General features: G+C 43.6%; 1 protein-coding gene across 1 annotated transcript; it reads right to left on the bottom strand.

The window, feature by feature from the left end:
- Window positions 1–10,949: 10,949 nt before the first annotated feature.
- LOC308143600 (microsomal glutathione S-transferase 1-like) lies at window positions 10,950–11,841 on the bottom strand (the record flags this gene model as incomplete). The annotated part of the gene is made up of 3 exons (XM_080514462.1): window positions 10,950–11,196; window positions 11,310–11,401; window positions 11,773–11,841. 3 exons carry the CDS (start codon window positions 11,839–11,841, stop codon window positions 10,950–10,952), a joined length of 408 nt encoding a protein of 135 aa, XP_080370588.1.
- Window positions 11,842–15,083: the final 3,242 nt, after the last annotated feature.

Raw genomic sequence — 15,083 nt, 5'->3', positions numbered from 1 at the left:
ACGTGACTGAACCTCATTCTAACACTCAACGCTTTTTCCATCTCTAGAATGAAAGTTGTTGAAGAGCAGCAGAATCCACTGGTGCCAGACCTGATGCAGGTCCTGGAGGAGGCACGTCACCTGCCACTGTATGTTTACAAGTAGCATTTAACACAGTGTGTTTTTGATCAGCATTAGTCGTTGCTACAGCTATTGATCAGTTGTGTTTATATACTGCTGTGAAATAATAAATTCAGTCATTTCTGAAGTTAAGAACTATTAGTGTTCATATTATTCTTTAACATGTTTAGCGTCAAAGTGACTGTGAAACTCATCCTAATGTTCAATGCTCTTTCCATCTCCAGAATTAACCACACATGCAGGGCGATTGTGGAAGAACCGTTTCCGGATGAACTGCTTGAGTTCATATTGACAGGAGGAGGCGACCAGGCAGACGTCGCTCTCCAGCCTCCTGAGGCGACGTCCAAACCACCTGCTGGAGTCGTCCTCCGTCCAGTAAGTGCTCAACTTGACTTCATGTCACTCAGGACATCAAATCAGGCCAGAAATCTGGGTGTTGATCTGGACTGTAATTTCAGTTGTTAAGATGTTAAAGATGTACAGCAATGTGGGACTGTTCAGGAGATGAAATATAAATTAAATGTCCACAACTGATGGTTGATCATTGAGTTTTAAACGTTTGTGATCGATAAAATACATCTTTCAATTACACAACAAAATTTGCTTTAAAAAAGACACTTTTGATCCAAATTACCCTGAATTCAATGCAAGGGATCATTTAACCCTTTAATCAGTCCACAAAAACTGACCTTTCCTCCTTCAATTAGCCTTTAAATATCACCTCACGACACGTGTGTGTTGCCTCATAATCAAAGTGATGTGGTGTCTCTTGGTGTTGATCTTAACACTCTCAACTTGTGGAACTTGTGCATTTTACACTTTTCCTTTGTCTACAGTGTTTTGTGAACCTCTCACTGAGTGTCGCTCCTGCTCCTGCTGTCAGCGGCCCTTCAAGGTGAGTTCACTTTCCACTTCTGGCTCTAAATACACTTCTGGCTGTTTGTACCTGCATGGACTTCATGACATTCAGCTCGTTTCCCAGAGCTTTTCTTCAAGCTCTGAGTCACTGCACAGCTAGAAAACCTCTGTTTATTGAGTCTCAGTGAGGCCTGAGTGTGAATCACATGTTTGGGTGTCACACCATAACATCCTATTACATGTCGATTTATGTTTGAAATCTGCCTGAATGCTTCTCTGAACGTTTGTTTTTGGTGCCTGCAGAAAACGAAGGCGGGGCAACGATGATGGCGATGCAGGCCATTACATCAAAAAACCGCCTAACGCATACATGCTCTTCTTGAAAGAGCAGAGGCCCGTCGTTGCCACCGAGCTGGGCCTGACAGGGAGCGCGGCTGTGAATACAGTAGTGGGAAAGAGGGTAAGTCGTCTGCTCCTACATGTTGGAGATACAAATTCATTGCTCATGTTTAGAAGCTGGCTTGTCTTTGTGTGTCTGTGCTGACAATGTGTTGTCATCTGTCCACAGTGGAAGTCGTTATCGCGACCTCAGCAGGAGCGGTACTATGAGGCAGCCAGAGCCGAAGCTCAGCTGCATGAGGCCAAGTACCCGGGCTGGTCGACCGCCTCCAATTATGTATGAACTCTCTCCTCACCTTTAAGTCATTAATGTTCACAAGACGTCACTCAAACTGCTCAAGAGTTTGTTTAAAAAAAAAAATACACTTGGTTATTAATGTATTTTCTGTTTTTAGGGGAGGAAGAGACCACGAAAAAGGTCGCACCAGTGATGAGGGTACAAACACCCCACAGGCCCAAAGCCCACTTGTTTTCAACTGGATAATGTTGGTCGGATCCAACAGTTCCAGTCACAAGTCGGCTCCATCATACATAGTGCCCTGCTTCCACCTCAGAAACCTTTAAATAAAAATAAAAAAAACAAAAATCACTCTCATGCTGTCTTGTTTTTAAATTACCATATGAGGAGTAGCATTATTTTATTGTGGTGGGCACCTGGACGGAGGTTCTTGCAATGGAGTGGGTGTGTGGGTGACGGGGAGGGGTTAAAAGAGGACGTCCAGTCACGCAGGTGAAAATGTTTGACAGGTGAACTGTCCTGCCGCTGGAGGCAATAAAGGAAAGCAGACTGGACTCCTTCCTTCCTCCTTGTTCTCTCATCTACTTTCCTATTTTAATTTGAATGCAGCATCATTTCTGTTTGGTAAACAACCTTCAATAGATTTGGGATAAACCTTGGTCCAGCAGGAAGTGAATTTGAATTCTTTAAATCTCAATTGGAATGGTCTAATTTCAAATTGAATGGGAATCACAATAAAGTCATGATGTCCCCTGGTATTTGTCCCGGGATGCCAGCTGGCCAGTTGACCACCGGGAACATCGTATTTCCAGTTTATATTTGTATCGGAGGAGTTTATGCCAGGTAAAAGTTGTAATTACTGTCATAAAAGCCATTTCTTCTCATCTGTGTTCGACTAGTTTAGCCTCGTGCAGAGTCCAGTATGTGAGGCATAAAACATTGAATCGTAAAACTGAATTTTAATGGAGAGAAGTGAATGAATTCAGGAACTTTAAAAAAAAATGTATTTAATGAAATACAGTTTACATTTTATTCATGCATTCATCTGTGTTCAAAGTTCAAATCAGGAGGACTTGCTCCACTCAGGCTCAAAAAGCACATGTATGATCACAGGCAGCGCCACCTGGGGGACAACAACTCTGCTTGTTTTAATTCTGCTTAATGTGGAGGCACTGAAAAACTGGATCTTTGTTAAAGCAGGACTGGTCCTTCCAAGAGGTTTTGTTAAAGAACAGATTCAGCTCTGATTCATCAGTAGAGGCAGCACAATCTATAAATGACAACGCCAGTACCCATTTTTCATACATATATATGTTCCCCTATAAGCATATAGGGGACATAATAAACACCTGATAAACATGCATATAAAAGACAGGTAATTGTAATTCTTCTCAGGTGAGGCTGCACATACAGCTTTGGGGCCCCTGGTGGCCTGAAGGCCCTCGGCACACACCTCATCCGCCTATAGGAAATACTTTCCCTGATCTTAGACATCAAATAACCTCATATATGTCCCTGGAAAACCTCAATAAACCCCAGCAAATGATTTAACTGAGGATATTCTAGGTGTATTGCAGAACTTCTATCCACAACACCATCATAAGCCCCAGCAGACTGATTCAGACAAATCCCATTTATTCACAGTAACCACACTTCAGAACATGTGTAGCCATAAACTGAGGTCTGCCTTCACTCACCCCGAAGCAAGCTGTCCCCCCAGGGCTTCGGCCTGTGCCCAAGACGGGGACATTGTCAAGCTTATTTCTTCTTTCCGATGCTTCCCAGCTTGACGGGACATGGATGGAGCTCAAGTACATCAACACAAGGCCAACTGGACACTACAGTCCAAAACTCCTGGAGATATTTGGGACAAAGGACGGGGTTGAGTCATGCTGGATTCACCCGGTCAGGAAAAGTTGCAGGGACATTAATGTAATTTGGGCTCATACACACTGAGAGACAAATGATGACACTATGTGAACAAATGTAATGTTTTCTACTATTGGCCCATGCCCTATTGTGAGAAAAAAATAACACTTGATATGAAGGAATAAATGCTATTCTTACCATCCATCAGTAGATGGCAGCAGAGGCCCGATAATGAAAGACTTGGCTTCAGTATGAAAGCAGGAGAGCGCATGAAAGTGCTGAAAATAGTGGTCACAGTATTTTTATATGACCCAGAGACAAATGAGAGCTATAAATATATATATATATATAAATAAACTTTTTAAAAAGTAAAAAAAAAAAAGTTTACTTCCAGCTTCTTATATAACAGGTTGAAAACCTTAAAGAAAAAAGTAAAAAAGAGACAAAGGAAGAAATAAGCTCTGTTCAAATGTTTCCAATGAATTAACACCATGAGCTTCTTATCATTTTTATTAATTAATTTATTAACTGCATATCAGCCATCTACCACTATGTTTCAACCTAAAATGTTTTCTATTTGTACAATTAAATCATGTACCTAAACGTACTTATTTTAACCATTTAATCAAAGTCTAACTTTTTACAATGCATTTGACCCATAAACGTATTTATTTATTTTAGTCTTTTTGTAAATGTATTTATCTAGCTCAACAAAAAACCATTACTCTTAACATTTTAGTAATTGTATCCTTCATTGTTTTAACATAAATTGCAGTATAAAATCACAATATGTATATGTATCTCAAGTGGACCACCCAGCACCCAGTAACGGTGAATTTTGCCTAAATTAAGCCTCTGCAAACAGACTGGTCAGGCCAACCACTATGGTAGTAGAGTTTATCCTTAAATTGGGTCAAATGACATGAAGTAGTGAAGGTCCGGCAATAGACGCGTGGAGCTCCTAGAGCAAACCCTGCGTCGGTGCGCGTGTCGCTTGGAGAAAGTCACGTGACCGATACAGGAACTGTTTGGAAGTGACAGTGACGCCAAACTGTGTTGATAAGGAAGTGCATCTGTCAACGGGATGCATCTGCCAAAAGAATCTTGGAACTTTTGCGGTTCAGCGTCAAATTCACCTGGAGTTATGGAGCAGCCTCAAGTGAAAAGAAAGGTTTCTTGTGTGGGACCATTTTGATGTCATATGGGAAAATAAGGTATTTGTTTTAATTTAATTTAATCCTTCTTGTTTCATCCTGTTCTCAGAGTTTCCTCTTGATCTATCTGAATTCAAATTCGTTTCAAAGTGGCTCTTAATTTACTGTTCATCTTATTTGCTGCAGGTTAAATGTCGCATTTGTTCGACAGAACTTTCATATTTAAATAAAAGCACCTCCTCAATGCTGAGGCATTCCAGGGCTCGGCATGAGGATGAAGTCCCAGATACACCCAGGATTAACTGCATACTATACAGCTATTCTACAACTTACTCAGTTCCTTTATTAATAATCACTTCCTATTAATTTACTCTTTACTTATTGTTTAACCCTCAAGCTTCCAGGAAGCAGATGCTGGACGAGGCTCTGCTGAACTTCCTCCTGAAGGACTGCCGGCCCCTCAGCATCCTGGAGACTGAAGGGTTCAGGAACTGGTTCAGGTCCTTCAGCCCTCATATGTTTTGCCAACCAGCAAGGTTTGTGGAGGAATTATCTAAAGTAGTTGTTGATATATCCAATTTATTTAATCTTGAACGCAAATATATTCATTTGTGTTTGGTTTCACTTGGTGTAATTTTCAGACCGTCAAACAAATGGTGGCCCAAGAGTATGAGGAGGAACGGGAAGGAGTGAAGATGGAAGTCCAGCAAGCTGTGGCAGCGAGGAGAACAGCTGACTTGTGGACATCTGTGAACATGGAGGCTTACTTGGCTCTTTCTTGTCACTACATTAATGAGAACATGCAGTTGTGTACATCTGTGTTGGGTGTGCAGTACTTTCCACAAAATCACACTGCTGACAATTTGGCCCAAGTCAAAAGGGGCGTGATGGAGGACTGGGCCAGAACCACTAAAGTAAAGTGTCTTGTGAGCGACGCAGCACCAAACATGATTGCAGCCACGAGACGGCTCCAAATCCGGCACTCAATTTGCATTGTACATAGTCTAAATGTATTGTTAGAAGATCATGTGATCAGATCCCCACACTTACATCCAGTAGACACAGAGCTCGGCACATTGTCACATACTTTAGATCAAGCACAACAGCCAAGGAGAAGCTTGCTCAAGTGCAGCAACAGATGGGACGACCAACCCTGAAACTCATCAATGAGGCGCCGACACGCTGGAACAGCACATATGAAATGCTTCAAGGCTCCATGATGAGAGGAACCAGTGTGGAACCTCTGGCCTCAGGACAGATGTGACTCCACTGACAGCTGGTGAGCAGAACATCAGAGGAGAAACACTTCTTGTGCTTGCTCCTTTCCATCAAGCCACAGTGGAGTTGTCTGAAGAGAGGCGAGTGTCGGGGTCAAAGGTCATCCCGATGATGAAAATGCTCTATCTTGCACTAGAGCGTAATGCTTCAACCTTGCACACACAGGCAGCCATACACCTCCATGACCAGCTGAAGCGTGGAGTCACAGACACTGCTTCCAGTCTGGAGCCATTGAGCGTGTTACCCTAGCAACACTTCTGGACCCCAGATGCGGACGACACAGCAGTAGTGGGACGCATCACAAACAACGATGAGTCCAAATACAGAGAGGAGGTGGAACACCTGATGCAGTGGTGCAGTGAAAACAACCTCTGCATCAACGGGGAAAAGACCAAGGAGATGGTGGTGGACTTCAGGAGGGTCAGGTGCCCCCCCCCCCCCCCCCCCCCCGCTCCCCTGCACATCGGAGGAGCAGCTGTGGAAGTGGTTTCCAGCTACAAGTACCTGGGGGTACACTTGTCCAAGGACCTCACCTGGAGCGCCAACACTTCCCGTCTGGTCAAGAAGGCCCACCAACGCCTCTACTTCCTCAGGAAGTTGCGGAGGGCGGGTCTGGGAGGCTCCGTCCTGAGGAGCTTCTACCACTGTGCGGTGGAGAGCGTCCTCTGCAGCTGCATCACTGTGTGGCATGGCGGATGCACCGCCGCTGAGAGGAAGGCTCTGCAGAGGGTGGTAAAGGCCGCTCAGAGGACTGTCGGGAGCGGCCTCCCCACCACCTCGGACCTCTACACAGCACGATGCAGGGGGAGGGCTCTCCGCATCATGAAGGACTCCACCCACCCAGCACATGGACTGTTTCAGCCCCTCCCCTCAGGAAAGCGGCTGAGGAGCATTCGGAGCAAAACCACCAGGCTCAGGAACAGCTTCTTCCCCGAAGCTGTGAGACTAGTGAACTCGAGCCATGTTCCGTAGACTCCCTCACTTTTTTGCACTACAACACTTTACACTTTACATTTCTGCTCTTGTATATTTGTATATATTTTTACGCTCTATATATATTTTATTACTGGCTTACCGGGACCTGAGTCCAAATTTCGTATCATTTCTTTTTGATATGACAATAAAGAATCCTTGAATCCTTGAATCCTTGAATCCAGATTTAAATCACTCGGGTTCCGCAGTTCCTCCAAGTGCAATGAGGCCGTCAGTCGACTGCAGGCAGAATGTGTGTCTGTAATCGGACGCACAATGAGCCCCAGCCAGGACCGTCTTCTCAACAGCAGTCTGCACCCACTTCAGCCATGTTATTCAGCATTACATGTTTGTTGTTGTTTGTAAATCATGCACTAAAATGACCATTTGTTGCTCTTTAGATAACCTTTGGCAACATCTTGACATGGAAGTGGGCAGGCAGACCAAAAGTGCCACAGCTGATGCCGTCCAGGAGGAGAGAGAGACCTGGCAGAGGGCAATATTGCCAGGTCCCAGGATCCTTTGCGATACTGGGACAACCAAAAGCCACACTACCCAAACCTCTTCCACCTGTCACTACAGTTTCTCTGCACTCCAGCCTCATCTGTGCCATGTGAGCAGGTGTTTTCCACAGCTGGAGACGTTGTGTCAAAGAAGCGCAACAAACTACATTTCAAAACATTGGAAAAACTTGTTTTTCGGAATAAAAATTTGTAAAAACAAAAATCCCAGTCCCCGAGCATCGTCAACGCGTTCACTTAGATTTTCATGTTATGATACATGTTCACATCATTTATTGAGTGTGCCTAAAAATATCAAAGATATTTTAAATTAAGATGAAGACATGAAATAATATAAAAGACAAAGACTTAAGTTATGTTATTGTATATACTCGGTCATCAAATCAGTGTCAGTTGAATGCTTCTCCTTGGTTGCCTGTAGGGATTTTAAAGGTCCAGCAGGGGGCAGTATTCAGTGACACAGTATCGACACTATCAATACAGTGTGGCAGTTTGTCGAAACGCTTCATGATGCCTCATCAACCCATCACTAACATGTAAATCAAAGTAGTTCACCAAATCTGAAGCCACTCACCAACAACGTCTCTGAGCTCCTCCACTGCATTCTCTGAGTGTCTAACCACACAGGTGCGATCGATTTTAAATCAGGGTAGGAGTCACACAGGAGGAGCTTAGAGCTCAGGCCCTCCCCTTATGTTGGGCTCCATCTCCTGTCTAAATGTGGCACTACCCTACATCTGACCCAAGCTGAAGTGAAAAGAACAGGTTAGACTTGAGGTGTTTTCTTCAGTGTTTCCCTTCTTCATGCTTGGCAAACCAGACATCAGCCCATTTAATCATTGTTGTGGCAAGGTCCTCCATGTCTTTTTTCCTCTCTCTCTCTCGGACCACATCAACGTGTCCTTCTGACAGACACTGAAGACAAAGCACAAAGGTCAGAGTGCCACGATTAGGAACATGTCACCAGGCTTCATTAGCAGTTCTCTACAAGGTGCCTTTGAATGAAATACATTATGTAGAAAACCTGGGGAGTGTGCAGTTTCTCTCTCATGAACAAAAACATCTACTGCTGATTGGAGCTCAATGGTGCAGCTGCTCTTCTATAATGTAGAACCAGACTTTATACAGGATGACACATCCTACTTGGAATGAAGGAGACTCAACCAGAACTCAACCATTGTTTTGTGAGTATTGCAGCAGGGCCTCTCCCTCCCTTGGAGCGCGCACTCAGTCCGGTGCAGATGTTGATGTGTCGCAGGGCATCCATCGTGCCCCTCTGATGAAGTGAAGCGCCTCCATCCTCCATTCTGGACGAGGCCCGTCGTCGCTGCTGAGCTGGGCCTGACGGGGAGCGGCAGTAAATGCAGAAGTGGGAAAGAGGGGAAGTTGTCTGCTCCTACATGTTGGAGATACAAATTCATTACTCATGTTTAGAAGCTGGCTTGTCTTGGTGTGTCTGTGTGTGTGTGCTGACAATGTGTTGTCGTCTGTCCACAGTGGAGGTCGTTGTCACGACCTCAGCAGGAGAAGTATTTTGAGCAGGCGAGAGTCGAGGCACAGCGCCATGAGGAGAACAACCCGGGCTGGTCGACCACCTCTAACTATGTATGAACTCTCTGCTCACCTGAAACTCAGAAATGTTCATATGACGCCACTAAAACTGTAAAAAAAAAAAAAAACACCTTTTTTAATGAACTTAGTTATTAACGTATTTTCTGTTTTTAGGCAAAGAAAAGACCAGGAATAAGATCTTCCAACCACCAGACACCATGGCGGCCTGTTTACAACGCCAACTGCCTCAACCAGGGGATTGGATGAGCAACTTGGACCAGATGTTCCCACATCCAGCCACGATCCAGCCCGTCTTTAATCCCCACCAACACAGTGACTGACTCTCACCCTGCCGCTGCCCCACTGCAGCCCTGATCTCCCGTTCTGTACATATGTAAAATATAAACAATTCATTATAACTCTATCATCATCTGTTTTTATTACCACACGAAGTGAAGCATTATTTTATATTCTAAATTTATTGCATTAACCTGATGACTGTTGATTTTTAAATTTTTTGTTTTATTTATTCTTTTTGTTCTGTTTTATTTTGCTTACTAACAAAATAAAACTCAGAAGTCCACAACAGTGGATAAACTTCAGTTTTTGGTCGTCGCTGCAGCTTCACTGAAGATGTTTTCTCATCTACTTTCCTACCGTCATTTGAATGAAGCATCATTTCTGTTTTGTAAACAACCTTCATAGGTATGGGATAAACCTTGGGCCAGCAGGAATTGAATTTGAATTCTTTAAATCGAAAATGGTCTAATTTGAGATTAAATCTATATGTTTGAATGGATATCTCAATGAAGTCATGTCGACCCCCTGGGATTTGTCCTGGGATGCCAGCCGGCCAGTTGACCACCGGCACATCATGTTTCCAGTTAATATTTGTATCGGAGGGGTTTATGCCAGGTAAAGATCGTAAAGCGTATTGCTGTCATAAAAGCCATTTCTCCTCTACGATGTTCGACTAGTTTATCCTGGCGCCAGGTCCTGGATGTGTGGCACAAAACATTGAATCATAAAACTGAATTTGAATGGAGAGAAGTGAACGTGAGAAGTGAATGAATTCTGGAGCTCTTATGTTTCAATTTAATGAACTACAGTTTTGATTTTATTCATGCTTTCGTCTGTGTTCAAAGTTAGGATCAGTCTTCACCACCAGCTGAGGGAATCTTCATGACTGTCCTTAATTTGATCTCATTCAAATGAATGAAAGATGGTAAAAATACATAAAGAATGAATTCATCGAAATTCATCAAAATCCACTATAGTAATGAGTTCATTCTTTAGAAGAACGAGTGAACTACACGTTTTTTCAAACGCTAAATACTATAACAAAAAAAAATATGCGACGTACTGAAAAATGAGGAAACGTTGCTGAAAATGCATTTCAGTCATTTTTAAAATGTGTCACACTCTGGGTCTGTGGTTTAGATGTGAACAAAATCAGAGCTCTGAAATGAAGTGAGGCGAAGCGATGTGTTTGGTGCTTCAGGCCTGGTGCGTTAGCGTCAAGTGCTAACATGAAACACACACAAAGGTAAAGGACAGCAAGCATTTCATTTCTCATTTTAGCTTCACAACATGTTACAGACTGATCACATCTGAAATCAAATCACATCAAAAACACATCAGTAGATTGATCATATAGCTGCCAGGCTGTGGAATCTACACAAACATTATTTTTGCAGAGTCATGGTGAACATCTGGTGTGGTGCCAGGTGTTGTGGCGGGTGTGGCAGGACAGCCTTCATTGGAAAAAGAGGTTTGAACACATTCAGTATGAATGAGCGACCATTGTTTTAGACTGTGTGAATGATTGTGTGTGTGAATAGATAAATGTGACTGCTCTTGCAATAAAAACAGGCTGCATCAACAAAGCCTGAAATTCATTACAAAGACGGATGGATAATGGTACAAAAGCTGCAGCGGTTCTAAAGGAAGAAACAGCCTGCTGTGGATGTGTGTCAAGTCTTCTGGTCTCTACAGAACCAGGACTGTGTAGAGCACCCTGCACACCATGGAGAAGTTGATCCCCATACCCAGCATCCATGGCAGGGCCCTGCAGGGCTGCGGCAGAGCGCCCAGGTACGAGATGCTGTGGAGGAGCCGAGCCCCGGTGAAGAGGCCAAAGTGAAGCTGGGCAGAAGAAAGCTCAGGTCCAGTCAGAGTGTGGAGGAGGCCCACCAGCACCAAGGGCACAGCGGTCTCCAGGTCATTCTGGTGACACCTGCACATTGAAAACAAGCCAGCGAAAATCTGGGTGAAACACGTCCATCGTGCACAGACTGAATTGAATAAGCAGAGAAGGATTGTGTCTGTTTGCAGCCTCCATCATCCAACCTTCTCACTCGCTCTACATCTGGATGAGTCCTCAGCAGCTTCTTTCCATCCTCTGCAGGCTTCAGGGCCACATCTTCCTCATTTGCAAAGGCCTTCAAAGATAGAGAGAGAATTCATGTATACACAATTGTTGTTGTTGCACATCAGAAGTCACCAGGATCCGTTGGGTTTTTCTCTTTTCTCTGTTAAAAGCACAGAGGAATGACTGTTCTGTATTTGGTGCTACGTAAATAAAGTTGAATTGAATTGAATTGAACCAGTCGGGTCAAATATCCATGTAATGAATCCAGGAAGAGGGAAAAAAACATAATATTTAATCTCACTCATAAGACTTTCCAGAGCTAGCACCATTACAAAATAACTAACTCATTAAGTCAATAATTATTTCTGAAGATAAAGAAGTGAGAGACAGTTCCCCCTCTGGAGAAGCAGTAGTAGACAGTCAAAGGTCCATCAGGAAAACCTTCCCGAGGACGATCGTGGCGTGAGTGGTAAAAACCTTGAAGACCTCGTCGTTCATTATTGCTGCCATGTTTTGTCCTGTCAAAGAGCTGGACATACAAACAGGGATGGAAATGATCCAACACATTCATATAGAAGAGTGGAGAAGCAGGAGTGGTCCAGTCGCTGCTCCAGAACAAACTGTTGTATTTCAGGACGCTGAGAGTTAAATACACGCACCAATGTTAAGATGTTTGTTTCACTTCAAATAGCACATTTGTAAAATAGACAAAAACACTTCAAAACGGTTCAAGCAGTGTGAACAATTGCTCTGCTCCTAACAACACATGGAACAAAAGAAGTGAAGTTATTATTGTGCAAAGAAAAACACCTTTCTTGAGTCAAATAGTTTGGGAGTGTGTGGCTTCCCAGTGGCGTTCAGGTGTGGAGACTCTGGAGAAGAAAAGCACTTCCTGATCTGTTCCTGATCTGGCTGCTCATACAGTTTGTTGTGTGGGAGGAGCAGAGCAGCCAAAACCCTCCAGCCAGGCTCTGAAAGCTCAACAGGTTTGTATGCTTCAGTGATACAGGTTAACTCAGTTACATTTAATTTATATTATTGCAACGAGTCGCAATATCTGCTGCTTCACAATTTACTGTATCTGCTGACAATGAAGAATTGAATCAGTCGGCTGAGGATTAATTTTGACACCAACTTTTAATTTCTCTGCAGTATGTAGTTTGAAATAGATTCTTCAATATGTTACAGTCACACATCACGTCACTGGCTGCACACAAGTGATGACTTTCCCTTCTGCTGCAGGATGTGACCCCAAATGGAATGGAAGCAAAGGGCGTCACATGGATCTGAAATATCTACAACCAGGTGTCGTCCTTTGTGAGACAGACAATAATGTCCTGGGATTTCCCAGAAGGCTGCTGGTCTCGACGATCCAAAGTCCTCTGCAGTCACTGTTCCAAAAATTACAATATCATGAAAATGTTCAATATATTTTGTCACTCATTTCAGAAAGTCAAACCCATATATGATCAGTGACGTGCTGTCAGGGGAGGGGAGCTTTGGGGGCCTGGTGGCCTGACGGAGACCAGGCAGACCAGAGGGAGACCAGGGAGACCAGAGAGACCAGAGAGAGACCAGAGGGAGACCAGAGACAGACAAGAGGGAGACCAGAGGGAGACCAGAGACAGACCAGAGAGAGACCAGAGGGAGACCAGAGGGAGACCAGAGGGAGACCAGAGACAGACCAGAGAGACCAGAGGGAGACCAGAGGGAGACCAGAGACAGACCAGAGAGACCAGAGGGAGACCAGAGGGAGACCAGAGACAGACCAGAGACAGACCAGAGAGAGACCAGAGGGAGACCAGAGAGACCAGAGGGAGACCAGAGAGAGACCAGAGGGAGACCAGAGACAGACAAGAGGGAGACCAGAGGGAGACCAGAGACAGACCAGAGAGAGACCAGAGGGAGACCAGAGAGAGACCAGAGGGAGACCAGAGAGAGACCAGAGAGAGACCAGAGGGAGACCAGAGACAGACCAGAGAGAGACCAGAGACAGACCAGAGACAGACCAGGCTGACCAGAGGGAGACCAGAGAGACCAGAGACAGACCAGAGACAGACCAGAGGGAGACCAGAGGGAGACCAGAGACAGACCAGAGAGAGACCAGAGAGAGACCAGAGAGACCAGAGAGACCAGAGAGAGACCAGAGGGAGACCAGAGACAGACCAGAGAGAGACCAGAGGGAGACCAGAGGGAGACCAGAGACAGACCAGAGAGAGACCAGAGACAGACCAGAGGGAGACCAGAGAGAGACCAGACAGGAGGGAGCTGCAGTAGTCCAGGACTCCAGGCGGGTGGTGTTGAGGGTGTAGACCAGAGTGGCGGTGCTGCTGCATGAGAGGGAGAGGTGAACTGGGTGATATGGTGACGGTGGTGGAAGTATGTACACTGACAGTGTGATGTCATCCATGTGAAGTGACAATGAAACCTCCAGACCCTCCAGGTCCTCAGAAAGAGGTTGACTCAGTGTTTCAGAGTCAGAAGAAACAAGGTGAAGGAACTTTTGGTTCCTACTCTCTCATCAGTGGAACAAACATCCCAACACCTCACAATGGTTGACACACTCATGTCCTGTCAATTAGGCCTTAAAACACCATTCTTTGCTCAGGCTTTCCATTAAACAATAGATTTGACTTATTTTATTACCTTTATCGCAATTAAGTTTTTACTTTATTTGTGGTCTTTTTCTACTTTAATCTTGTTGTAATGTATTTTCTATATGTCCTTGTAAAGCAATGTGGATTGCTTTGTGTTGGAATGGTGCAATCATGTAAATCAATTTGCCTTCACCTACATGTCAACAACCTATACTGTTATTATGATCACAATATTGATGCAGGCTATTGATGCCACCCTGACTGTATCCACAAATATTTCATGACAATTTTTAATAAAAAGAATCAATGTGCAAGATAAAAATGGCCCCTGAATGCTGTTGTCCATACGATGGCGCCAGAGACTAGTACAAATATCCACCAGGAAACTTTGCCCTCTCCACATGCTTCATGACAGTTATAGGTGATTACTGTAATAAACAATGATTATAACATACACAATCATCTTCATCTTCAACTACAGATAGGGGTAAAGAAAAACACGAGCAGAGATTGTTTTGGAAGTTAAAATCCTCATACTTTTTATCATGTCTATTTAAATAAATAAATAAATACAAATTAAAGTAAAAATAAAGAATAGAACTTTGTTGGTCACCCAACTTTTGTTGGCAAAGGTAATAATGTATCTCACAATGGTATTCAAGCCAAGGATATTTAAAAAAAGAACAACTCTTTTCCCATTAAAACGTATAGATCTCACTTTATGGAGACTGAACTTAGGAATTCTAAACAATATGACTACTGTGGAAGATCTAAAGAGAGAAATTAAAGAATGCATTAACATAATGGAAATAACAATGTTGAGCCAACAATAGTCTGGGACACTGTCAAAGCAGTAATGAGAGGTAATCTGATCTCAAGAACATCTTACATAAATAAAATTAAAAGGCTTAAATAAAATAAATCACATCAACAGTCAAGGACACTTGAAAAACAACAACAAACAGACCATAGTGATGAACTGGTAGAAGAAATTCAAAAAATAAGAAAAGACAGACACTATGGTACTTGAGGAGGTGGAAAAGAAACGACGATTTACAAAACAAATATTCTATGAATCTGGACCCAAAGCCACAAAGATTCTGGCAAAGCGCCTCAGATCACAAAAAAAAAAAACATTCAGTTCACACAATCAGA

The sequence above is a fragment of the Blennius ocellaris genome (assembly GCF_963422515.1).
Source record: "Blennius ocellaris genome assembly, chromosome: 18".
NCBI classification, from domain to species: Eukaryota; Metazoa; Chordata; class Actinopteri; order Blenniiformes; family Blenniidae; genus Blennius; species Blennius ocellaris.
Note: the sequence above shows the minus strand (reverse complement) of the source record. Positions and strands in the feature narration are given on the sequence as shown.